Source organism: Osmerus eperlanus, chromosome 13 (assembly GCF_963692335.1).
Source record: "Osmerus eperlanus chromosome 13, fOsmEpe2.1, whole genome shotgun sequence".
NCBI classification, from domain to species: Eukaryota; Metazoa; Chordata; class Actinopteri; order Osmeriformes; family Osmeridae; genus Osmerus; species Osmerus eperlanus.
Window position 1 is genome coordinate 8,225,165 of NC_085030.1, and position 25,345 is coordinate 8,250,509.

Sequence of the window (25,345 nt, forward strand, 5' to 3'; positions counted from 1 at the left end):
AAACAAAAAAATATGTAGCTCGCATACAGAGTTTGATTGACGATCGCATGTTGTAGATAGGCCCCTATTATTTTTGATGAGCCGGGGCTTTGCATCAGACTTTAGTTCAGCCTAGCAGACAATGGCACTGTTGAGTGCGTGTGTAGAATGCAGTGCATGAGCCTCTACCGTTGCCAAAGTTCTTTGGGGATTAAAAAAACTCCTGGTGTCCAGATCCCACCCCCAGTTATTCTCCCTCTTAGTATGTATTCATTCACTATGATGCGCGCTTAGCTGAGAGGAGGTCCTCAGCGCCCGGCTCTTGATGCGTGCGTAAAACTTTCTAATGAAATCAAAAAACACTTTTTGACCAACTTAGAATTCGTTCTACTAAGGTCAAGAGGGCCTGATACATTCACCGAAGAGAAAACTTCAGGTATGTTCGTTTAGTTGTAAATCTTTATTGTAAAAGTATTATTTATTGGCTTGTACAACGGTATAATTCGCTGAACAGTTTTAAAATACTTTTACTTGCTATATGAAATAATTCAGTATATATACATATATGTATAGCTCTAATTGCAATTAATTTGGTGAACTTTCTATAGCTGTTACGGATGTGTCGCTTTAATTCGCTGGGGACGGTAGATGTGATTGGTTTAACAAGTACCTTTCTCCTCTGTGAAGAATCATGGACCCCAAATCTACCGAGGGAGGGGCTGAAGAGGAGCTCCTTGGAAACTTGTCACCAAATCCAGTAAGTCTACCAAGCCTGCAGGGCAGCAAGGAATGGGATATGCTATTCATTGTTTTACTGGCTGCGGTCTCCTTGGGATAATTTCCACATAAAGAAAATGTCTTATGACTGATACGTGGAATTATCTGATCCATACATCCATAATATACTAGTCTAAAGACTACTTTGCAGATTTGTATTCCTTTTTTAAGTCAGGAAATGGTCTTGCGAGGGAAGTGACATTCAAGTGGCTTTAAAAAAAAATACATGGTTCCGCTGGGACCTGTGCTGGCCCCTGGACACTAGAAGTTTGTGTGTAACATCTGGCAGTCAGAATGATCCTCCAGCTCTACTGCAGCTGCTGCTCAAAGCAGGAGGGTCCACTCTGTGAAGCACCGATCTCCCAAACAGGGCCGCCAGGGTTGAGGGTTCATTTGATGCAAAATGGGGCTTGACCATCACAGTAACTTTCAATTAAACAGCTTAGCTTTTTAGTCTTTCAACTGATTTGCAACCCCCCTCCCCCCCCCCCCCACACACACACCACCAACTCTACAGCAAATGTGAATAAATGGGATTCCACCCTCCCCCCCCCCCCACCTCTGTGTTCCCTCTGCCAGCCTGCTGAGGTGGCACAGAAGCATGGGGTAGGGTACGAGCTGGAGGAGGAGCAGGATGACCTGGCAGAGCACCAGCCTCTGGAACAGGAGGACCTGAACTTTGAGAAATGGAAGCGCAGGCCCGTCCCCCAGCGAACACTCCATGAGAAAATAGACGACGTGAAGACCTATCTATGGAACGCAGAGACCAGGGAGTTCATGGGTCGCTCCGGAAAGAGCTGGAGTAAGTAGAGAGAGAGAACAAGTATGAAAAAGTATGTTTTGTGATATTTATATAGGCTTCAGCTGAGAAAGATAAATAATAAGATAAGATATTGAACTCTAGTATAGTTAATTGATTATATATCATCCACTCCAATCCTTTTTACCTACAAAATAAATAAAAATAACAAATTATAACAGATCAGCTCCATTGATCATCAATGATTAGAGAAGGGGTGGTATCATGATTTATTTGTTTTAAGCTGATGTTCTGGGGGGGTTGGAGTTGGGGGGGAGGAGTGGGGGGTTGGACATGTGCCTCCCTCCCCCAGTCTAGTCCCTTGCCTCTGCTCACTGTGCTGCGAGTGTGTGTGTGTCCCTGAGCACCATGTTTACATAGGTGCACAGACGACTCAGAGCAATCCTGACAAAAACAGGCTGCCTGGGGACAGATCCCTGGTGAGAGTTCACTGTTCCGGGCCACGCGCTGGCCAGGAATCACATTCCTCATAAATCTTACCCTTCGTTCCCAAAGCCCCCTTGACCCCAGGGCCCACCCTTGCATGCTCAAGGCTCCGTAGATGCGGACCAACATTAAAAGATGCACATGTGTTTTTTCCATACGGCCGTCTGTGTAAGGCAGGCAAGTGTTCTTGGTGGGGATCCTTTTCTAGACTGGTCTGTTAAATCTGTGATGACAGAGTAGTGCCTTGATCCTGTTGGCTTATGGGTAATGTGGTTCTGTTCAAGATCCTCAGGCCTAACAGTTACACAGGAAGTTGAATTTAGTCCAAGAAGAACCTAAGTGAAAAGTACTGGGCAAAATTTACTAGCATTAATATTACTAGCATTATATTACTAGCATTCATGTCAGTACCTAGCAATACTTCAAGTCCTACCCAATGAGAGCCGGACTCCAGAGCTCCACTCAGAGGCCTAACCACAGTGTGAATACTTGTAAGGGAATGGGGCCCATGTGCCTGTGGAAGAAAAGAGTGAGTTGAAGTCCTGTGATGTGTGTCCTGTGAGAGGAGTGTGTAAGAGGGGACACAATACCAGAGTGGGGTGATCGAGGCTCCTTGGAGCTGGCCGAGCCTCAATGGCTGCAAAAGACCGTCACTACGATGGCAACCGGAGGTTCACTGTGTTCCTGAGTGAAAGGACAGCTGGGAGAATTCTCACTGAGCCCAAACAGAAAGGCCTTTGTGGTTACAGGGACGCAAGGCTGGCTGCAACCAGTTCCCTGTGAAATTGCCTGCACAGCAAAAGCCATTTCATTTAGTTCACGTTTAGTTTGATTAGTTGCTAATGGTTGTTAATTGAAAATTACAGGACAAGGGTCTATTTTCATGGGGTTCTCACATAAGGTTAGCTGGGCGAGTTTTGAAAGAGAACGATGGAAAGGACTTTCTCTTGAAAGGCGTTCTTGCATGTCTATCATTAGACCAATTAGGGACAATTCTGAGCAAATACAGTAGTGTCTAGACGGGCCTGACAGAAACAACAATTATATCTAAAAGATGTCCAATTATTTTTCCCATTCACATGCAAAAGAGGGTGCTTGAAAGCTGTTTACTCACATACAGAACATACAGTACAACCCAAACTTGGCAGAACTATTCCAGGTTGTCATTAATATTCATTTAGTCATTTTTTATAATGTATACAGTTGTAACATACTTTCTGTTTCCTCTTCCCTCCCTGCAGGCCTTATCCTCTTATTCTATTCAGCACTTTATCTGTTCCTGGCGGCCATGTTTGGTGGCTGTATGTGCTGCCTCATGTGGTCTATCAGTCCTTACCATCCCACCCACAATGACAGGGTGATGCCACCAGGTAAATATGACCTCTGCCCCATCCTGCCTGCCTCCCCCCATCTTTAACACTCTCCCCATTCCTCCATTCTTCTACCCTCCCATCTCTCTTCCCTAGCCCTCTGTTTTGCTAGTCTCTCCATACTCCACCCCTCTATCCCTCAGTCTGTCGTATTGACCTGAATCTCGGCACAGTTGACTGTCTGTATGTTTCCTTTGGCAGGTATGACGATGTCCCCATATCTCGAGGGCTTTGATATCATCTTTAACGCCTCTGATCGGAAATCCTGGAAGAAGTATGCTAAATCTATGGAAGAATACCTCAAACGTGAGTTACAAACCAACATAACAACATGCTTAGCAAACCTATTCCTAGCTGAGCAATGTAAGATTAAATTGTAAAACTTAGTGCAGAATATTGTTTGTTTGTTTTGGAGTAATGTCAGGAGTGTTGGAGAACTGCTCAAACTGAGCGGGCCGGCACAGTTAGTTAATCCTTCCCCCTTCTAACTCCTCCATTGTCCCTAAACCCAACTGCCACTAGCAGTGCATGATGGGAATGGAAAGCCTCTTTGTGGGTGCAGTGCCTCTATTAAGAGCTGCTGGGGGGTTTTGTGCCCCTTTTCTGTCACTCTGCCTGAATCAGAGGTCTAGTCTGGCCTTGGCATTGTGTGCTTATTTATGGGAGTCACCCTCCCCCCTTCTTCCTTTCTCTTCACTCCCTTTCCCCCTCCCTGCGTTGTCCCAGCGTACAACGACGGTGTGCAGGAGAGGAAGAATATCCAGTGTTCACAAGACAACAAGTACTTCCACCAGGACGACCTGGAAGAGGCTGCGGAGAGGAAGTCATGTCAGTTCAAGAGGTCCTGGTTGGAGCAGTGCTCAGGTCTCCAGGACCCTCACTTTGGCTTCGCCCAGGGAAAGCCCTGCATCCTCCTTCGAATGAATAGGGTGAGGGAGAATCAGTCACACACTGGGCGCATCTGCAGATGTTCACATGTTAAGTTGTCAGCAGTCCACATGAAAAACAGCGTCACCTTGTGGCCAACATGAGCAGAAGCTGGAGGGGTCATGAACCTAGGAGTTCTGGGACCAGTAACTGTATTTCAACGGTCACACTCTGCACAGCTGTGTGATCCACATTTGGATGTTCTTATGTGAAACCTGTTTTCTGAGGTAGTTGTTTCAGTTCTTGAAAGACACACCTTTCATTTTGAAGTTCAGTATTAAATTGATCTTTCGGTAAGTCTATGTACATGCACAGCTTCTCCCAGCTGGATTTCCAATGGAAACATTTCAAAACTTGACAGGAAACAAACATACGAAATAAAGCCAAGCTGAGATGGGATTGAAAACACAGACACAAGTCAACTGTGTCAATTTTACACTGTATCTTTTCTAATTGTTGTATTTATACTTCCTCCTACAGATTCTTGGGTATTTACCTGGTCAAGGCACACCTATCGATGTGACTTGTGGTGTCAGGGTACAGTAACTGTCAGCAGTTTGACCTCAAAGTGCTCTTTAACTATAAACTGGTAGTCATGAGAATGTAACCGATGACCCTTCACTCCTGCAGAAAGGGCCACCTGATTCCCTTGGAGAAATTCAGTTCTTTCCCAAAAGCATCTTTGATCTGAAGTACTATCCCTACTATGGAAAACTAAGACATGTAAGTCAGGACATCGTCTTACAATCATAGTCCTTGCTTTTGATGTGTGACAAGGGATTGATGACATTGATGATTCGCTTGTGAATATTGTATCATGTTGTTGACTACATACCTGAGTACTGTTATAGAGGCATTGCCAATAAAGTTCCTGATCTCCCATCTCCTAGGTGAACTACTCAGCTCCAGTGGTGGCGGTGCGTTTCGCAGGGGTGCAGTTTGACACCCACATTCAAGTACAGTGTACACTGAATGGCAAGGGAATCATCAACGATTCACAAACCGACCGCTACCTAGGCAGAGTGACTTTCTCATTAGACGTGGGTGCATAGGGAAACCACTGATGCCCCCATGACAAAATGAGACAGGAAAATATATGAAAACTCTCATTCTGTTACACCTTTATGTTGCCTATATACCCTTGTGCCTTCTGATGAAACAAAATATTGACTACATAATGTTCAAGAAGTATACACATACTCATACACACATACATTCACACCTCACCTCACAGACAGTGCTGAGCACAAGATGCAGTAAGTAGTGAAACTGAATATTACCATTGCATACCTGACATTTAGCCTGATTAATAGCCCTAGGGTAACTAGACAGAAGACACAGCTCAAAGTTTTGTACACTGCCCAAACGTTAGCCATAGCTATGCAATTATTGATTTGAAAGTTAATAGCCTAATGAACAGTAAGAAATACCTACTGTTACAATATGGATAGAGAAGCAAGCTAAACACATTTGGTTTGAAATCAAATTGTGAACTAATTTCTTTTTAGTGAACCTTTGTAAACCTTTTAGTTACATGTATATTTCATTGTATAGACTCCACGGACATGGTCAGCAGCAGGGCACTTGTACTGTATTTCCAGTATTATCTACTTGCTATTATCACAGTTATAAAGCCCTATGCCTCTTTATTTCTTTCTCTTTTGTACAAACACTATGACACTGCCATCGAGAATGAAATACTGCAGAATACCCGCTGATGACAGGAGAGATTGACTGTGAGAACAGATTGTGCTTTATGGTCAGACATGTGTAGTAACAGCTTTCCCTTGCTCTTACAGAAATAACAATGTTATATTTGATGTAGAATTAATTTGATCTTTGCTATTGTCCATACTAAAACTGGTATCCATGTTGTATTTATTCTGATAGCTACTTTAATAAATACAATGATCTTATACATACAATGCTCTTTCATGAGAATGTATAAACCACTTAATTGTATAGATGGCCAGATTATTCTATTACATGTTATGTGTAATATGTCCTAGATCAAAGGAAAAATGATCAAATCTTATTTTTCATGGATATCAATCAGAGTATGCAACAGGTCATGTAACAAAACAGTATCCACAAGCAGAGATGAAGCAACACACATAATTTAGCTGTCACACTTGAAGAGTTTACTTTTCTCAAATGTATGTTGAAGAGATTTCAGAATTATTTATTAATTATATTCCATAATGTCGACATGGCACTATCAGTAATCAAAACTGCCTCAAGGTCTGTGGAGTCAGTTCAGTACAAACAAGAATTATGCCAATTCAGACTGTTGAGTGAATCATAACACTATAGCAATGTAAGCAAATAAATGTGAAACTGAATAAACTAATTGAACAAAAGTGTTTCTGTCCTTATGTTGTGCAAGTCATGTGACAAAACTCTGAAACAGGAAACCTGTTGCGGCTGAACAAAAAGAAGCCCAGTATCAGTTCAATGTCTAAAAGCTTTGAATTGACAGTTACTGTTTATTGGCAACAATGCTTTCCTCAATAGTAGAATGTATTTTTGAAACCTTAGTTACATTGACATTTAGTCATTTAGCACACTCTTATTTACATTACATTTAGTCATTTAGCAGACGCTCTTATCCAGAGCGACTTACAGTAAGTACAGGGACATTCCCCCAAGGCAAGTAGGGTGAAGTGCCTTGCCCAAGGACACAACTTCATTCGAACTGGCAACCTTCGGATTAATAGCCCGATTCCCTAACCGCTCAGCCGTCTGACCCCCCACTACTAGTTGCCTGTGTATATTGAATATCACATCAAAACCTGTATAAGAGGGCTTTGGATGGCATTGAAAATAAAGCATCAATCAATGTGCACGATCACATGGTCTCTGTGAGAGATTAAACTACATAACCCTTTTTCTCAGTTCTCAAACACACCCACAGTCCATATAAGGAGTGTTGACCACTTTCAGGAGATAGACGAGTCTATATTCATAACGTAGCGTGTCCATGTTCTATGTCCACACCAGTAAAGATTTTACAGCCATGACCCTGACCAAAGTCTTTTCTATAGAACTGGACAGAACAATAATTCACATAAAAGTGATCTTGTCTTATCCAGCTTCCTCTTTGTCTCCATTCTGACTCACACCTTGATGTTTAAACAACACAGTAAAACAGTGCACAGAAACCCCACTCAGAAAATTGGTATAAAACAGGGAAGCAACTTTATTTCAAGGGTAATATCTGAAGTTCAGCAAGCTTACATCCCTTCACATTCGTCATCTGACAGGCTAAATCAGGGGCAGAGTAAAAGTTCAACGAAAAGGCACAAAACAGTAGGGGGCAGATCAGCCTGTGTATTTCTGTGGTGCAGAATCGATCCACATGATTATTAAGTGAATGAAAACTAACTGAGGAAAAATAACATCTCTGGTCCAACACTTCTACAATCCTTAAAACTTCCAGCTTCCTCTGAACCTGCCCTACAGTAAGGAAGGTCCATCTATATTCAAGCTTTGGTCATAATCATTATTAAAACTAACAGAAGAGCCCTAGACTTCTGGTTTGTATCCAATCACGGTCTTTATTTCAGGACAGGACACATTGCTCTCATCCTACTTTCCCTGAGGGGACCTTTTAACATAGAGAGAACAGAAACGCTCAAATCAGATGTATACTCTACAGTTCCAAATGCTGGTTAGACAGTGTAATGGTTAGTGTCCCTTTCATTGTACTTAGAACTAAAACAGTTAAATTAGTGCAGTCGTTACATTGACAAAATCTAAAAATCCAATATTTTGAAAAATTCACAAAGAATAATACTTCTGCAAGAAATGACAATGGATATGATTATGATGGATTACAATGGCTTAGAATTTCATTTAACTTTTAGTACATTCATAATATAATAATATCAAGTCCCTAGTCATCAAAAATCAACGTAATTCAGTCTATACAAGTAATTTACACGTTAAAATAATATAACAAGACATACATTAGAAGAGTGGGAGTCAGGTTGCCAGTTCGATTCCCGGTCATGCCAACTGACGTTGTGTCAAGGCAAGGCACTTCACCCTACTTGCCTCGGGGGAATGTCCCTGTACTTACTGTAAGTCGCTCTGGATAAGAGCGTCTGCTAAATGACTAAATGTAAATGTAAGAGAGAGAGACAATAAATAGCCTCTTGGGACGCTTACTGGGGAGAAAAAACGGAAGTTCCATGCAAATAACATCCAAACAGACCTGATGCATTACCACTGATAATTTAGACTGTTTTGGTGCTTGATTTAAGTCATTTGTATCAAGATAGCAACACACAGTCAAATTACAAAATTACTTGACATTTACTTTAATTCAGTGGTTACTATTGAAAATGAACCTCAAGGAGAGGATGTCCCACAGGGCAGGGAAAGCAGAAATTAAGTGAATGACCAGGAAGCAACAGAAGGATGGGAGGAGGAAGGAGTGAAGAGTGACGGTAGAGGTGGGCTGGTATGGGGAGGTGGTAGAGGTGGGCTGGTATGGGGAGGTGGTAGAGGTGGGCTGGTATGGGGAGGTGGTAGAGGTTAGTGGGGTGGGGGTGGGGACAAGCAGAAGGAGCAGGGTGGGATTATACAGACTGGTAGCCTGTGCGACTCTTCCTCCGGCCAATCAGGTAAGAGATAAGAACAAGGATGATTAGGAAGCTGAGGGCGACACCCACTGCAATGGGCACCAGAAAGGTCAAATCAGAGTCCAGGAAGCACTCCTCAGCTGACGGGAGAGAGAAGAGACAGAGTTTTCAGGTTAGAGGTTAAGCGTTAGAGAAAGTGTGGAAAATATGGAAAGAGATTAGAGGGGAAAAGAGGTGTGTTGATAACAGGAAATAACCAGTTACTATGAGCTCAGTTTCAATGTAATACTTTCATAGCTGCTTGATTAAAATAGTTTAAATCAGCAACCTAAAGGATACCCCTCCATGCAGTATAGGAAGACATTTATGAATTACTGTATTAAATGTTATTATGGCACAAGGAGAAAATCATGCAGTGGGAAGCGGTACAAGAATGTAAACAATAACAATGCCTTCATTGAACAAAATCACTTTGAAATTACTTAATAGTGACAAAATAGTTAAATTTGATCAGCCATGATCATCTGCAACAATTATAGCACACTGACACAAGGACTTCGGTACTGTGTCTTAGAACGACTCATAGCCACTGCCTTGGTTCCTCTTTCTCCCAATGAAATAGGCCAACAGCACAATGAGAATAAGAACAGCCAGGGCGACTCCGACTGCAATAGGGACTAGGAAGCTCTCCCCATCCGCCTGGCAGTCCTCCGCTGAGCGGGGGGGAGGGGGGATAGACAGGCCAAAAAGAGAGAAGGTGGAAAAGAAGTCAAACATCAAAAGGGTTAATGCATATTCAATTACTGCACACTCCTGACCCCTTTGAAAGAGTGATATTGTACCAATGTAGACAGCTGGAAAGAAGAAACAGCTCCTCAGGTCTTCAAGACCAGAAACACTTTTATTGCAAAAAAAAATATAGTAAAATATTTTTAAAACGGTCCACACAATTCTGAATCCCATTTATTGTAACTAAAAGCCTATAAAATTGAAATGAAACCAACATTAATCTGTAGCAACACTTTAATAAACACAACATTTTACTTTATAGGAGGAGGGCTTTGCAGCAAGAATTCCCTTTATCAAACTAGAGACCTGTGACTCATTCAATTAAATTCAAACTCGTAGAATTTCAAGAGTCTTCACTGAGAAAGGCACAAGTTGTCATGATTACCACTTTTGAATGTGAAAGTAAGAGTGGAACTACAAACCGGTGGTGATCCAAATCATCAATCAAAAGCAAGAAACAAATAATAATATGGAAATGAAAATATTCTATACTCAACCATAAAAAGCTATTATTCACATATACAACATCTGCAAGGTTTGAAGAATGATTGACCAACTGCAATTCAAGAAGCCAATGACGTCTTATACTGAGCACTGCACTACAATAAAGCAATTACCAACAGCTGTTACCAATTTACCTCTTCTAACATGACAAAAATATACACATGCAGATTCTATGGTCAGTCACCCCATCTAAAACATCCATTCTTTTGTTGCAACATCCAGGGGTTACTCTCACTCATCTAACTCATCAGCAGTTTCATGCTTGACCCTGACTGCAGTAAGGCTAGACACAGGAATAACAATGCAACAGAGTTCTACTTCTGTCAAATGTACAGAGCACGGTAGTGCATTTACATTCATCATTCAATGAAGCCTGGGAAGAACGCATTTCGAATGAAAGTAAAACACCCCAAAAGAAACTATCCCTTTCAACCTAATGCCAACATGTATGACCTTTTTTCTGGTTTGTCTTCAATATCTATACATCCAAGCGAAATTCATGTTGCGATTCGCAAAAAGTATCAGTGGCTGTCAAAGTGCTAATATGAAAGATATTGGCAGAAAACGACTAGGATATTGGCCTGGTGGTAACCTACACACCGCAGGCTTAATGCAGCAGGCCAACCCTACTGGTGCCGTCACCTGCACTGCAGGGACATAACAATGAGTCAAGTTCAAGTATTTACCTCTTAATGGTCAAATTCGAGCTTGAACACAAGGAGCACCACAAGGCCCTTTCTTAATTACAGTTGTTAAGCCAAAGAAAAGAAGCAACTCAATCGCAAGGCTATGTGAACTGTCAACATACTGTGGTGCTAGGGCCTGAGAGCTTGAATCAAACCAGAAAAAAGGGTTTAAATAAATTGTACACAACATTACATGAAACGATCACAAGGAAACAAAAAAGGAATGTCTACACGGCAGAGCAAGTGCAGAATTTGTGGGGATGAAACATTGGGAGCACACACACACACAAAACTACATTTACCATCACTGTCAAACAAACGGTGAATGAAAAATAATGTGTGAAATATTGTATTGATGTAATGAATCACTTTGAGAAGTAAACAATAACACATACTAATGTCAACAAGAGAATTCTGCACTTGCTCTTATAAAAACTGAAAAGAAACTGAAATTACAAAAGCAATAAAATAAAAGGGGACATAATTAGCAAGGGTTACCAAGGCTGGTCTTTTAAATAATGTTTTGAATATTTCAAATGTTGTCATCAGTGCCTGAATATACTGCCAAAAGAGTAAGGCACCTGATAAGACAATTTTAGTTTTGAATCATTGCCAATTAAAGAATTGCACTTAAACAAAGAACCAGGACCCGACTTAGGAACCCTTAAAATGTAAGGATCAACCTTTTAATGGATTCATTGATTTAGAGGGTCTGATATCCCACATAGGTCTTTCTACGACCAATCGCGTAAGCAATTACTACAATGAGAATCATGCCAGCCAGTGCAGCGCCAACAATGATTGGGATTAAGATGCTGGTGTCATCCAGTGAACATTCATGGGCTGAGGACAGAGAGAGAATCAATGAACATGTAGAACAGGGCTTAGTCTACTCATGATCAGGCTCATCAGTAAGAGCAACAACTTGACAGAAAGGCTGTCATGGCTTGATCAGATACAGTACCTACCTGCTTCCTATTCCACAAGCAAAGTCTCTACACTCTCCATGTCAACTGTGTTCAACATCTCTAGACTTAAGCACGTTTTTGGACGTTAGATAAATACCAGCAGACTCATGCCATTACCTCCTTACACATCAAAGAATTTGAGAAACTTTTTGTGAGTTTAGTTTAGTTGCCATATTTAGTTACACATATATTTAGTCTTCTCTGGTTTCTTTGAGTGCATATAGAAGTAAAGACTAGAGGCGGCTTCGGGAGTCAATGAGAGCCACTCACCTGTACTGAATTTATCCTTTGTGACTTCAAAGGGCTGGACACGTAGCTCGTACGTGTCCAGGGTGAGAACATCTGTGATGTTGTAGCTTTGTTGCTTGTTGCACATATAGGAGCTACCCACAGCAGCTTGCCACAAGGTCAGGTTGATGTTGGCCTGTTTGAAGTCCACTCCTAGACAAAGTACAGGGTGAGAAAAAATGACAGGAAAAAGTCACTTTTACCGTTTATCCATGGAGATTTTATTCTGATGGGGTTGACTGGACCTCACTTACCACTGTCTGATTTGATTGTCACGTTCAAAGCATGAAGGCGGAAATTTTTGACCTCCTGCAATATACCATAACAAGTGTAAGAATAAATAGACCCCACCACACCACTGTCTAAGTGTACACTAAATGCAGGTAACCATGAAGGAAACTGCTTTGTTTTATGATGCCTCACTTCAACTTACATGGTTGAAACTGAAGATGATGGTGATTACGTCAGAAGTTAAGATGAGTTCACTGGTGTTGACCCCACAGGTTCCGGTGGAAGTTGTTGCATTGGGCATTAGGTTAATCTCCTGGCCTTTCTAATGGTGTGGGGATTACAAGATAACAACTCACCATTAATATACAATTACTGTTTCTAAGATTATGATGAAAACTTCAGCATTATACATTTGACTTTATTAAATGCGTAATTATGCTACAAATGTCATGCCCCCTAATACTACTCATGTACATACTCCTCCTTGGATGAAGCCGATCCTAAGGCCAAAGTCGGCCAGCAGGCAGGTGCTGTTGCCCGTCTTGATGCTGTACTTTCCAGTTGAGGGAGTTGGCAGAGTGGGAGTAGGCGTGGTGGTGGGGACAGGGGCAGGTGTGGTGGCGTTGGTGGTGGGGACAGGTGTGGTGGCGTTGGTGGTGGGGACAGGGGTAGGTGTGGTGGCGTTGGTGGTGGGGACAGGGGCAGGTGTGGTGGGTGCGAGAGTGGTGGCGTTGGTGGTGGGGGGGAGGGTGGTGGCTTTGGTTGTGGTGGGGGGGAGGGTGGTGGCTTTGGTTGTGGTGGGGGGGAGGGTGGTGGCTTTGGTTGTGGTGGGGGGGAGGGTGGTGGCTTTGGTTGTGGTGGGGGGGAGGGTGGTGGCTTTGGTTGTGGTGGGGGGGAGGGTGGTGGCTTTGGTTGTGGCCTGAGTGGGTGGGAGCACAATTGTAGGGTTCCCTACTGCCCCAGACATGTCACACATGATGTCTATTAGTAAAAAAACAGAGAAAGGAGAATTGGGGTCAGAGTGACAGAAAGCTGATATTATTTTGGTACGGTTGACAATATCTGACAATCCAACTAGTACTCATCTCCCGCCTCCTCCCACTTCTCACAGATCCCATATATAGGGGACAGTTTATGCCCTTAGGACTCATCCTCATACATGACCTTTCACATGAATCTGTTCACCTGTCAGTTGCTTGAAGTTAACAACTAATTCATTAGAGTCAACGTTAATCCATTCCATCTTGACCCTGCTTGTTCCAAATTCAATAGGTCTTAATAGGATAATAGAAGGATAACTATGGAGAGAGATATGTCTCAAAAGTATTCGTAAATGCAAGTACCATGATCCACAAATGTTTCAAGATTTACAAATGTGTTTTGCGATCCACAAAAACAAAATTCTTACTCGTGATTTGTAAGTTTGCATTTACATAAATGTGTTATGATTTGTGCACATAGATGTCCGTAAATATATATTCGTAAATATATAGTTTGTAATTTCTTAAAATACTTATCATTTCGTTTGTGCATTTCTCATGATCTGTCACTTGTAAATCTACAATTCGCGTATGTAGTGTTGAATCTGCATTTGTGGATCGCCCAATACACGCGTGCAATCCTTCTTCCAATGACGTAATTTTGAGACATTCTTTTCGGTCTTTTGCGATCCACACACAAATAGCTTTTTGATCCACAAACACAAGCCCCCCCCCCCTCCTTTTAGACAGTAACATCCGATAGGGGGCAGTGTTGTTCTCTGCTGTGATGGCTGTGTTCTCTGCATTGATGGCTGTGCCTACATTTAGGGATTTTGCACCGTTAGGGCGCTATCTAGCTATGGCTGGACAAGAATAATCGTCTGCTGATGGTGTGTCAATAAAATGTGTAACTTTTCTAAGAGAAGTGATTGTAACTGCTCATAAAAAAACATTACCGTACTACACATTTTATTAGCTAGCTGGCTTGCTATCTCACTGTTAAGCAAGTAAGGCAATTTCAAGGGATTTTTACTTACTGTCGAAGACACACCATCAGCAGGCGATCCTTCTTGTCCAGCCATAGCTAGATAGCGCCCTAACGGAGCGAAATCCCTGAATGTAGGCCTACTACACAGCCATCAATACAGAGAACTACACTGCCCCCTATCGGATGTCACTGTCTAAAGGGAGGAGGGGGGGGGGGCTTGTGTTTGTGGATCAAAAAGCTATTTGTGTGTGGATCGCAAAAGACCGAAAAGAATGTCTCAAAATTACATAATTGGAAGAAGGATTGCACGCGTGTATTGGGCGATCCACAAATGCAGATTCAACACTTCACACGCGAATTGTAGATTTACAAGTGACAGACCATGAGAAATGCACACACAAAATGTTAAGTATTTTAAGAAATTACAAACGATATATTTACGAATGGACATCTATGTGTACAAATCATAGCACATTTATGTAAATGCCAGCTTACAAATCACGAGTAAGAATTTTTTTTTGTGGATCGCAAAACACATTTGTAAATCGTGAAACATTTGTGGATCATGGTAATTGCATTTACGAATACTTTTGAGACATATCTCTCTCCATAGATAACAGCCAAGTGCTTTTAAAAAACATGAACACTTTGCCCAAAAGAGAGGAACCTTAACTTAACAGAGGCATGCTATAACTGAATGTTCAACTCTGATATTGGTAGATTACACAGCTATAGCCACTCTACGAGTATGCACTGTTTTGACCTTAAAGATTAGGTCAACGTATAAATTAATTAAACAATGTATGATACTATAGCAATTATATACGATTATCAAATACATCAGTTTGCCAAGACCCAATCAAATCAGTTTGTCAACCGAAACAGGGCATTCTTAAAATGGAACATGCAAAGCTCACCATTTATTAACTGGGAAGGCAGTTGCCCATTCCATTGACATTAAAATAAGATAATCTTATCTGTAGTTTTTGTAATGTTTGCATGAGTAGAAAACTGGTCAGTAGGCTAAGTAGTTGAATAACATTATTGATTTGCTTGACGACCATTGTTTTTACTTTGAGACAGAATACAAAAGTAGCCAATTAGCTAGTTTGACAATTTATCTTAATGCGTTAAGATAGAGACACAACCCTCAATCAACAGAGGCTGCTGAGTGTGGATAGTTAATCAGTGTCTAGAATGACCAGTAATATAAACTAATGTTGGCTGCCAACATGACTCACTGGCAGTCACATGCTTTTCCAAAATAGGGCGAGTGCTGTACTGTACTGTAGCTAGCTAGTTGTGTCCAGAGCTGAATTGTGAATGAGTAACTCATGTAAACTGTTGGCAGTATTTGACATATTTTACCTAGTGCTATACATGCAACAACAACTGTAGACAATTTGCAGATATAAAGGACCTACGCTGGCAACAAGTACTGTAACGCTAGACACTTTATTTGTCAAGAGAGCTAGGCTAGTAGCTAGTTAGCTAGCTAACGCGTCAAGGGGCTAAAAGACAATTTGCTAGTTAAAAGCAGGGACTAAAACACAGCAGATACATTGATAAAAAGGTTTACACGAAAAAGAGCTGTGTTCGACAACTTTACTAAAACAAGAAACATTTGCTAGCCAACTTAGAAACATTTGCTATTAAGGAGCTACTGTCGTATATTTCATCTGGGAAAAGGGACTGTCAACATTAGTACCGATAGCCATCTAACCTTAGCTAGCACCAACATCGTTATGCAACTCGGACAAATCGAGAATACTAGCTTACAGTATTACAAGTAAGACAGCTACTGGTACTGTAGCTAACGATCTTTAAACAACAAGATTAGGTTCAGCCTAAATCAGATAGGCTAGCTGTTTAGCAACATGTCACCGTCACGGTATTGCTGATTACAGTAAAATAATAAATTATTCGATAAGCTAGCCAGCAAGCACTAACAATATCTAAATGTCATAAGGCTACTGTAATAGGCTAGCTATCTCCCTGTTGGGCAAATGACACCGTTCGCTAGCCTATATCGTCTGGCACTTTGGTGGCGTACCAAAGAAATCGCATAGAAATAGCAATTGCCAGCTAGCTAACGTTAGCATTGCAGGCCTGACAGAACCGAAATACACATACCTTTCAAATCATGTTATAAAAGCTGACATACTATATTAAATATCGCAATACATACCATGTCCAAGTGACAAAAACAAAATCACACACGCAAAACGAAACATTATCTAACGCGTCGTTAGCTGTTAATCTCCAAATAAGACTTCCTCGGGAGGAGACGACTGTAGTGTACTTCACAAGACTCGACTCCCTTTGATAGACTGAGAACGGTGCGCCCAGAGGAGCAAGTAAATCCTCTGAAATCACATGACATGCGGAACTTGATGTACTTACTGTATGTGGACTGTCGAATCATCAGAAATCAATCAAATAAAATGTGCAGTGCAGACTACAGACATGTTACTGTTTTAACCAAGTTATTTACATTTACATTACATTTATTCATTTAGCAGACGCTTTTATCCAAAGCGACTTCCAAGAGAGAGCTTTACAAAGTGCATAGGTCACTGATCATAACAACAAGATAGCCAAAAAACATCGCGAGTAGCCAAAACATGAAGCACACATTGTGAACAACCAAAGTAAGTGCCAAAGGGAAGAACCATAAGAGCATAGTTAAACAAGTTACAATTAAACAACATGAACCGCTATAAGTGCAAGTGTACCTGTGGAAAAAAGCAAGTAACAATAATAAAAACAATATATCACAGCGAGTACAAAAATTTAAATCAGTTACCACTAACCACAAGAGCAACAAGTCTCTAAGCAAGAGTCATTGTGATCCTTGAGGAAACTAACATCGGGTCAAGCGAACCATTCCTAAGTACCGTTGTACTCCCGGAACAAGTGCGTCTTGAGCCTTTTCTTGAAGGTGGAGAGACAGTCAGTGTCTCTGATGGAGGTGGGGAGTTGATTCCACCACTGGGGGGCCAGACAGGAGAAGAGCTTGTGTTGGGACCGGGCGGTCTTGAGCGGTGGGACCACCAGGCGGTTGTCTGAAGAAGACCGTAGGTGACGGGTGGGGGTGTAAGGCTGCAGGAGAGACTTGATGTAGACGGGTGCAGTCCCGTTCACTGCTCGGAAGGTCAATACCAGGGTCTTGAATCTGATACGGGCCATGATAGGTAGCCAGTGGAGAGAGATGAGGAGCGGGGTAACATGGGAGCGTCTGGGTAGATTGTAGACCAGGCGGGCCGCTGCGTTCTGAATCCTCTGAAGAGGGCGGGTTGCACATGCTGGGAGACCAGCGAGCAGCGAGTTGCAATAGTCCAACTTGGAGAGGACAAGTGCTTGGACTAGCAGCTATTTATTAAATGTAAACTGATGTTATTCTGATACAAGTAACCATATATCCTAAAATGATAGGTTCGCAGTACAGCATCAACTGTTGGGAAAGGGTCGGCGGGTAAAGGAAACATTTGCAACATTGACAGTTATTTTATTGTGAAGCAATAAACAAACGTATTCACACAGGGCAAAAAGTCCAGTCAAGCATGATTTCTCGGTAAACAGTTAAAACAAGGCCTGCCACAATGATTATAATGCTTGTAACTTAAATGAGACCTTACTTGATAACAAGATAAACGGGGGACTGATGTTGCTGTGCTTTCAGTTTATTCTTTCTAGGATTAGCAAAATTACCTAAAGGTTCCTGTTAAAGGTGATATTTAAAATGTATTGTATATACAAAAAGAAAAAAACATGAAATGGAAATCAAAATGCATACAGGTACAAGTAAAGTGTTTAGCAGCATTAACAATTCTTATGACAAAAGAAGTGCTCTTTTTGGCACATAATGTCATTACCCCAGATCACCTACCAATCCTCCCACGCAATCTTTGATTGATAAGATACTGTACATAGCCACAAGAGATGCATCAACTCTGCTGCAGTTGAACATATTTGACACTGACGTGACACAATTAGGCAAAACACTACTGTGAATGTTTCCCCCCCCCCCCAAGATGTTCCATTTGTATTGAAAACAACATCATTTTCTACAATGTGTGGTATAAGCAATGCTAGGCTTGTGATCGTAGGTATGGAATACACAGTGAAAGAAAGACATGACTTAAAAACAAGGAGCAGAATGCCATGAACAAACAATGAACAAAGATCTAGTTTGAAAATAAATATTTTTTTCTCTGTAGTAAAAAAAAAAAAAAATCAACAATGGTTTGCCTTTTCTGTCCAGAATAGTACAACTTTCTCTGAGTGGAGCTGTAAAACTTGGACATCTTCTTTTAAATGGGCATGCAGTCCACCGGAAAACAAGACCCCTGACAATGTACTGTGGAGCAGTATCCATTCACTTGTCGGCCGCTGTGTTGAAGAGGGTAATGGTAACATCCACTGGAGTAAAGGGCTGGAGACCAAGCACTCAGAAGCCTTCAGCTTGACTGGACCCTGCCCCGTTGATCTTTCTTTCACACCATCATTCTCTCTCTCTCTCTCTTTTAAGCCACATAGTTATACTGGTTGGGGTTCTCCTTGTCTCGCTCCATATAGTCCCTGTCAATAAGTGACTCTATCCTCTTCTTCAAGTCAGCAGGCTAGAGACAGAGAAGGTAGAGCGCATTAGCACAAAGATAATCAATAACACTTCACCATCAAAGCAGGCACGCTCTAGGGTGTGTCATCTGGAGGTCACCAGTATAGACACACAAAAACCCTTTCTGATTTGTTTCTTTTCTGACATGTTATCAGAATACCCTCCATGTTTGGTTCTACATTTTCGTTGAGCTCACCTTGACGGGGAACTTGAGTTGGTTATACACTTCAGACACTAAGAGGTTATGGCTCAGAGTCTTCCTCATCTTCATAATTCGGACGATGGCAGCGTCTATCTGGTATTGCCGGTCTTGGAAGACTCTTTCCGTGGTGCTGGCTTGCTCCTCCACCTGCCCAAAACAATTCACTGTCAGAACGAACATCTCAAATTCTGAAAATAACCAGAGGAGGAAACGTCTTTACCGTTTCTTTCATCTGGATCTGGTTGATCTTGATCCTGAAGAGCTTGTGTTTGAAGTCATCGTTGCAGGAGAACTTGTCGCCGTCCTCCACGTCTTTGCTCTTGGGGAGTTTGGTGAGGACTCGAGCCTTCCCACAGGCCAATGACTGCAGGGTCCGTCGTAGCTCGCTGTCCTCTACACACAATAGACATGCCATCTTAACTTAACATAATATGATAATATTACCATGTGTAATATATATATATATATATATATATATGATTTTATGCTGTAAGGTGTCCTTGAGGGCCTTGAAAAGGCACAAAATAAAAGGTATTATTATCATTTAATCAAAACGTATTAAAGTTATATATAATTCCTAGCAAGCTAACAAGTCTAGCTTTAATAAGCATTGATTAATAAGCCGGCCAATTCAAATACAATTGATATTATATATGTAAAAAAGATTGTCTGATATTAATTTGTGTGATCAAACAAACCAATTCCTGTAGCCAGTTTGATCTCTTCCAGAGTGAACTCCTCTCCTTCATTAAACATCAGCAGAACAAGTGTTTGAAACAGGGACACCTGAAGCTCTTTTTTTCCCTATTTAGCAAGCAAGAGAGAAAACAACTGTTAATGATAACAAGTATGATTATAATACCCTTAAAATATGGTTTCAAAATAATTACATTAGAATAAAAGTTTAACTTTATGTAGGCCCACCTCTTTGAATTCAGCTTTTAAAACACAGTGGCCTAGCGTTGACTGCCACTGCAACTTCCTCCCACTATGCTTGCCTAGATAGAAAGTCTTGAAGATTTCTTGCAGTCGTACCATCTGGATCATGGCGGCAGAGGGGTTGAAAGCAATAAGTAGTATTTCACAGGTCATAAAATAACATGAGGTCTCAGACAAGGTTAAATATTTGTAGAGCACTAACCTCTGCGGGCAGGTGGACCTCCATTGGCACATAAGTTGGCCAGTAACCCATGGTGAGAATGTTTACAGTAAGCTCAATGTTACCTGGAATATTTTGACACTGCATATACTGGGGGGGAAAGTAAGGTACAGTTTTACCTACAGTAATGTGTAATATAGTTAGAATAGTATGTAAAACATGGGATGTTGGCCTGCTGCTTCAGTTGATCCTTATTTGGAGATGTATTACCTGCTTAAATTGCACCATTATGTCCTTTGAAAGCTCCATGTCCTTGAACATGCCTTCCAGCTTGCTGGTGAATGCTGCTCCACATTCTACAAAGAGAGTGAGTATTGTGAGTTATGTTCTAAAAGCTTGGGAATTGTTGAGTGTTTTGCAGTTACCGTATACTAACCATGTTTGAGCTTAGACAGCATAGACTTCTCAGCGTCGACAGAGGCACTCTTTCCCACCAACAACCTCTTGGCCAGGTCTTTCTTGTAAAAGGCCTCGAAAACATCTTTACCTATTCAAAACAAGATCAAGTTCAGGTTTTTTCCCCCTTAACTTGCAATTAAAACAATGAACACCTCATAGGTAAACATATGTTTAGCATGAGATTGTTGCTACCATAGATGAATCTGAATATGATCATGATCTTGTCAAGCATCTTCTCCAGCTCCTCATCTGTTGCTTCCTTGTTCCCAGCCCTCAACTTTGAGTCCACATGCTTTGCTACAAAGATATCAGCATGGTTTGATTTTAAAAAATGCATTACAATAACATAGGCTACATAAAACAGGACATAAAATTATAATTGAACGGCAGAATAATAGACACATGCAAAAGTGGGGCAACTGAAACAGGAAGATATGAGATCATCAACTAACACACCTATGAGCTCAGCAGGTTTGTTTGGCCGTTTGTTGATGAAGGTTTCGAAGGCTTCTTTCATGGCGTTGACAAATTTTTCATTTTTCATAAAGCAGGTGTCAATGATGTGATCCACTTTATCTTTGAAGTCAAGCAGCTCCTGCACCATTGTCTTGTCCTTCTCAGGGTTTATGACGATTGTGCTTCCAAAGGCCTGCAGAGTTCATGAGTCATCACAAAATGTATTAAAGGTTAATGCGGGCTAAGTGGCAATAAATTGAGTGAATAAATCCCTTGACTTTCAAACTCAGAAACCCTTTCCACTCCAGACCTACCTTGATGTACTCTATCCAGTGCTGTAGCAGTACTTGCACACCCCCCCGCACCCGACTGAAGAGCTGATACAGCAAAGACAAGTCCTGGATTCTGTTCTCATCCAGCAGGTGGTTCAAACCTGCAGGTGGTATATTTATTTATCTTCACATTTATATTCAATATTGACAATAAGTATTTGAGAACATTCTCCATCATCTAGTTGATGAGGGATGTTGTGCCCCAGTCCTGCAGGTGATCCACACGCCACGTACCTTTCTGAAGAGTTGCAGTGAGATGTTCACCCAGCAGCTGCTTTTCTACAGTGGCTATGAGAGGTTTTCTGAAAGAAGAAATGGAATGATGAGTTCAGTTGTTGTCTGTTGTTTTGTTTGGAAAAACTGGAGGACCCATGTATGATACTCACTGTGTGCTCTGGTCTAGGTATGTGATGACCCTGTCGGCCTCCTCCTCTAGGCGCTTGTTAACATGATGGAGATACTCTGGCACCTATTAAGAAAAATGGTGTTGGGGTATCGACAGGGCAAGTTCACTTTGTACACCTCCACTTTGGATGAAATAATGCAATTAGTGTGAAAAAACATCAATAAGTATTTAGTCAATCAATTAAATTCCAACTGTACGTGGATTTCTGATTTCGTAAAGATTAAAATGGCAGACTGCACACAAGAAAGTCTGCAATATGTGAAGTGGAGCAGGAGAGGCATAATACAACGGTGCGTCATTGTATGTCTCTGAAAGTCGGCTAAAACATATTGCAATAGAAAGCCTGACGCAAGCAGTGAGGTGAGGAACAGACAGAGTTGATGAAGAAAACTGATAAATCACCTCTCTCTCCTGCATCAGCCTCTGTCCCTCGGCCGCGTACAGACGATTCGTCTCCTCCAGAAAACGCTGCTCAAAGGAGTCCTGATAAATCTGTCAGGATGGGGAAGAACATTGGTGTCATTGAAGCCATTTCTCAAGTGGAGGTTGACAGCACATCAACTCATATGAAGGTGCTGATCACAAATAACCCGTTAGTCAAAGCCTCCGCTCTGTCTGTTTCGTCAGAGGGCAAAGATGACATCCAGTGAGCCCTTCTGTGTCTTATCACTTTGTGTACGTAGCAGTACAGCAGAACTCGTTTAACCGCTAAACGAGTTCTCATTTTTAAACACCTTCATTATGAGAAACATTAACACTGCGTTACAGCAGTGTGCAACAAACAATGACAAATCTAACCTGAAGGTCAGAGAGCATGTTCAATAGGCTCCTCAGCAGGCTGCGGTCGATGGCCTCGCCACTGCGCTCCCTCTCGATCAGCAGCAGGATCCCATCGATGGTCTTACTTTGAACCTTAAAGTCACTGATGATGTAGAATCTAAACAACTCCAGGCCCATGTCCCTGAGATACAGAAGGCTTGATTAGTCACCTCTAATAATGATATGTTTCCTCCTGGCGTTCACTTCAATACAGGAAGTATTTTACAAAGAAAAAAAATACATATACAAAATAATCAATCACCAGATGGATGGCAGCATTGAATTTTGCAAAACATAGGTGCGGTCCAAAAACAAGAATATACTTCTGATCATGATCTGCAAAACAAAGGAACAGGCAGAGAGACAAACAATGTTTAAAATCCTACATTTGCATCGTAGTTAGATTTAGGGAGGGGTAATTCTGATTCTGTTAATACCATCTAATACGAAGATAGAGTACAGGGACATACCATTTGTCGGCAGTGATCTTGCCAGCACTTGTCTATTTTTTTCAGAAAGAGCACACTGTCTAAAGCATCCGTAAGAATTGAGTTAAGAACATATAGGGTTAGAATATTTATCACACAGCATGGCAGTAGAGTCCAATAAGTTATCACCACAATTGATGCAAAATTGTAAAATATCTCATGTTGAGCTCTCCCAGGAGAAAAGGATATTCTCTGAACTGATCAATCTGTGCCTTTATGTGGTCTTCACACACGACCCTCAGCTGTTTGTAGAGCTTGGCAGCTATCTTATGGGAGCAGAGGTTCTCAACAGCCTGCGAAGCAAGTAAAAAACAAAACAAAAATACTTTGTTATATATATAAAATATATATTAGTCTGGTTTGTTACCAGACTAATATAGCATGACTTAGTTGTCTAATAGTAACATGGATCAAAACTTTCTGATTGACCACAATGGTCCCAGACATGTATCCTTTCAAACAGAAGGTCAGGAGGAAAGCCCTTCCCATCTATTGCCCTGTACAATGACAACAACTAGATGGCAGTTGATGGGGCTTCGAGCCTACCTGATAGAGCTCTTCTAGATTGTACTTGATTGAAGTGCTATTCTGAATGGCCTCCACAGCCTCCTTTAGCTTTTGCCAAGTTTCTTGAGTGTAGTTCTCAGGCAATTTGGGCTTATCTGTAAGCAAAAGACAAAGATGATAATCAAATCTCAGAACTCTAGCCATGACAGTTGTGCTAAAGGGACACTAGATGGCTCACTACTATACAATTAACACAACAGTTATTGTTTTTTCATAATTATGTAGGCTGTAAACTCTGTAGTTAAATGAGATTATATCATTGTTCCCATCAAGAAAAATATTTTAAAGAGATAGTAGTAAGTACCAACTACCTTTGAAGTTCTTGATGACTAGTTTTTTTGCAGCCCCAGGTTTGCTGTTGGAGAAAGTGGTGGAGCCTGCAGCTTTCGTCAGTCCGTTTGCATGGTGTCCAACACCACCAGTCAGGAACACATTTTTCGTCTTTGAGCATGATGCAGACGAAGACGATTCCTCAGCCATTTTCACATCAAGACCAATGAAATCTACAGAATCTTCAAACCTTAACTTCTTTTGGATGTGTTGCGAAGTGGAAGAGCAGGATGAAGAAGAGGAATTAATGGTTTTGGGAGATGAAGAAATTGAACCAATGTCTTCCCTCTCTGAACTGATTATTTTCCTCTTCTTCGAAGGCGTGATACTGCTGTCGATATTGACATCAGAAGCTGCTGGTCTAGCCTCTTGGGTTGGCGGTGGGGGATTAGGGGAAGGTAAACCTGTTGGAAACATGAAAAAAGGGAATACAAATTCTAGTAGCCAGTCTTCTATTCCTAACCCCCAAGGTGTGCCGTGGATGAACGATTAGGGTTCCAAAGCTGTGTCGGGTAGAATTCCAAAAGCTTCGTTAAGTCTATGAAATGTATGATACAGACAATTAATTTCAAAGTACAGCTCTACTTGGACCCTCTGTCTTTCTTGTTATTGCATTTGCTGGCAGAAGAAAGATGGTTGATTATTGCTTCCTCTTGGCCCCTCTTGTCACAAAGCGTGTCCAGCTGATATTTAATTCATCAGCAAACTATTTAGACCGTTTTTGTGGGGCTAATTCCTTAATATAGGAAGTTTTACACGTCACTTTATGTGCAGATAAAATGACTAAATTCAAGAAACAACTTCGTAAGGACATTCTATGACCCACCGGAAGTACTTTATCCCACATGCAAAAGTAGCTTGCCGATTTTTTGTAGCACGAGCTTTCTTCAGATAGTATGTGAAATATTTTGACCGCGAGATGGTGCAATGGCAGTGATATGCACAAGCGCTGACACACCAGGCTAGACTTTATTGATGTGTTATTATGGGGTTAAGATGGTCATTTAACATCCAAACAGATACCATTAACTGTGTGGACTATCCTCGTTTTATAATGTTGACTTCTCATTTACTGTAATTTCAGATCAAAGCATGTGGAAGTAAGGTCTACGGTTTAACCAAGTATACCAAAGTAGTCTTACCAAAGCCAATTCCTCTATCTAATTGTATCTTATCTCTTAATCTTAATGTGTCCTCCAAAATGCATGTATGTATTATGAATTATAATTAAACATGTGATATGTGGC

At 41.3% G+C, this 25,345-nt stretch overlaps 3 protein-coding genes across 5 annotated transcripts; 1 reads left to right on the top strand and 2 right to left on the bottom strand.

Moving 5' to 3' along the window:
- Positions 1 to 253: 253 nt before the first annotated feature.
- atp1b4 (ATPase Na+/K+ transporting subunit beta 4) lies at positions 254 to 6,659 on the top strand. Its single transcript, XM_062476977.1, has 9 exons — positions 254 to 415; positions 667 to 736; positions 1,336 to 1,558; positions 3,244 to 3,372; positions 3,574 to 3,678; positions 4,099 to 4,301; positions 4,780 to 4,836; positions 4,930 to 5,022; positions 5,190 to 6,659. The coding sequence occupies exons 2-9, from the start codon at positions 671 to 673 to the stop codon at positions 5,349 to 5,351; spliced, it is 1,038 nt and encodes a 345-aa protein (XP_062332961.1). The 5' UTR covers positions 254 to 415; positions 667 to 670; the 3' UTR covers positions 5,352 to 6,659.
- A 1,778-nt stretch (positions 6,660 to 8,437) lies between these two features.
- On the bottom strand, positions 8,438 to 16,659 carry lamp2 (lysosomal-associated membrane protein 2). Of its 3 annotated transcripts, none has more exons than XM_062476978.1 (6): positions 16,508 to 16,659; positions 12,830 to 13,332; positions 12,554 to 12,673; positions 12,375 to 12,429; positions 12,103 to 12,273; positions 8,438 to 9,025 (listed from the first exon to the last, which is right to left on the bottom strand). In XM_062476978.1, the coding sequence occupies exons 1-6, from the start codon at positions 16,551 to 16,553 to the stop codon at positions 8,883 to 8,885; spliced, it is 1,038 nt and encodes a 345-aa protein (XP_062332962.1). In that variant the 5' UTR covers positions 16,554 to 16,659; the 3' UTR covers positions 8,438 to 8,882. The 3 variants fall into 3 exon arrangements, with proteins under 3 accessions (XP_062332962.1, XP_062332963.1, XP_062332964.1); XM_062476979.1 differs by having other exon boundaries at positions 8,890 to 9,598; XM_062476980.1 differs by lacking the exon at positions 8,438 to 9,025 and adding an exon at positions 9,833 to 11,707.
- A 1,154-nt stretch (positions 16,660 to 17,813) lies between these two features.
- Positions 17,814 to 24,903, bottom strand: cul4b (cullin 4B). The gene is made up of 20 exons (XM_062476545.1): positions 24,080 to 24,903; positions 23,748 to 23,863; positions 23,391 to 23,494; positions 23,184 to 23,253; positions 22,976 to 23,049; positions 22,693 to 22,855; positions 22,297 to 22,386; positions 21,875 to 21,957; positions 21,723 to 21,790; positions 21,471 to 21,589; positions 21,157 to 21,349; positions 20,893 to 20,997; positions 20,678 to 20,788; positions 20,512 to 20,597; positions 20,284 to 20,391; positions 20,067 to 20,180; positions 19,841 to 19,946; positions 19,363 to 19,535; positions 19,137 to 19,289; positions 17,814 to 18,941 (listed from the first exon to the last, which is right to left on the bottom strand). Exons 1-20 carry the CDS (start codon positions 24,513 to 24,515, stop codon positions 18,846 to 18,848), a joined length of 2,568 nt encoding a protein of 855 aa, XP_062332529.1. The 5' UTR covers positions 24,516 to 24,903; the 3' UTR covers positions 17,814 to 18,845.
- Between the last annotated feature and the right edge of the window lie 442 nt (positions 24,904 to 25,345).

Excerpts from the sequence above, each read along its gene's own strand:
- cul4b (XM_062476545.1), bottom strand. The coding sequence starts at position 24,515 with ATGTTTCCAACAGGTTTACCTTCCCCTAATCCCCCACCGCCAACCCAA. Across the intron at positions 23,864-24,079 it reads AGTCATCAAGAACTTCAAAG|ATAAGCCCAAATTGCCTGAG; the intron begins GTAGTTGGTACT and ends TTTTGCTTACAG. Across the intron at positions 21,350-21,470 it reads ACTGGATAGAGTACATCAAG|GCCTTTGGAAGCACAATCGT; the intron begins GTAGGTCTGGAG and ends TGAACTCTGCAG.
- atp1b4 (XM_062476977.1), top strand. The coding sequence starts at position 671 with ATGGACCCCAAATCTACCGAGGGAGGGGCTGAAGAGGAGCTCCTTGGA. Across the intron at positions 737-1,335 it reads GAAACTTGTCACCAAATCCA|CCTGCTGAGGTGGCACAGAA; the intron begins GTAAGTCTACCA and ends TCCCTCTGCCAG. Across the intron at positions 1,559-3,243 it reads TCGCTCCGGAAAGAGCTGGA|GCCTTATCCTCTTATTCTAT; the intron begins GTAAGTAGAGAG and ends CCCTCCCTGCAG.
- lamp2 (XM_062476978.1), bottom strand. The coding sequence starts at position 16,553 with ATGTTTCGTTTTGCGTGTGTGATTTTGTTTTTGTCACTTGGACATG. Across the intron at positions 13,333-16,507 it reads GTTTTTGTCACTTGGACATG|ACATCATGTGTGACATGTCT; the intron begins GTATGTATTGCG and ends TTTTACTAATAG. Across the intron at positions 12,274-12,374 it reads GACAATCAAATCAGACAGTG|GAGTGGACTTCAAACAGGCC; the intron begins GTAAGTGAGGTC and ends TACTTTGTCTAG.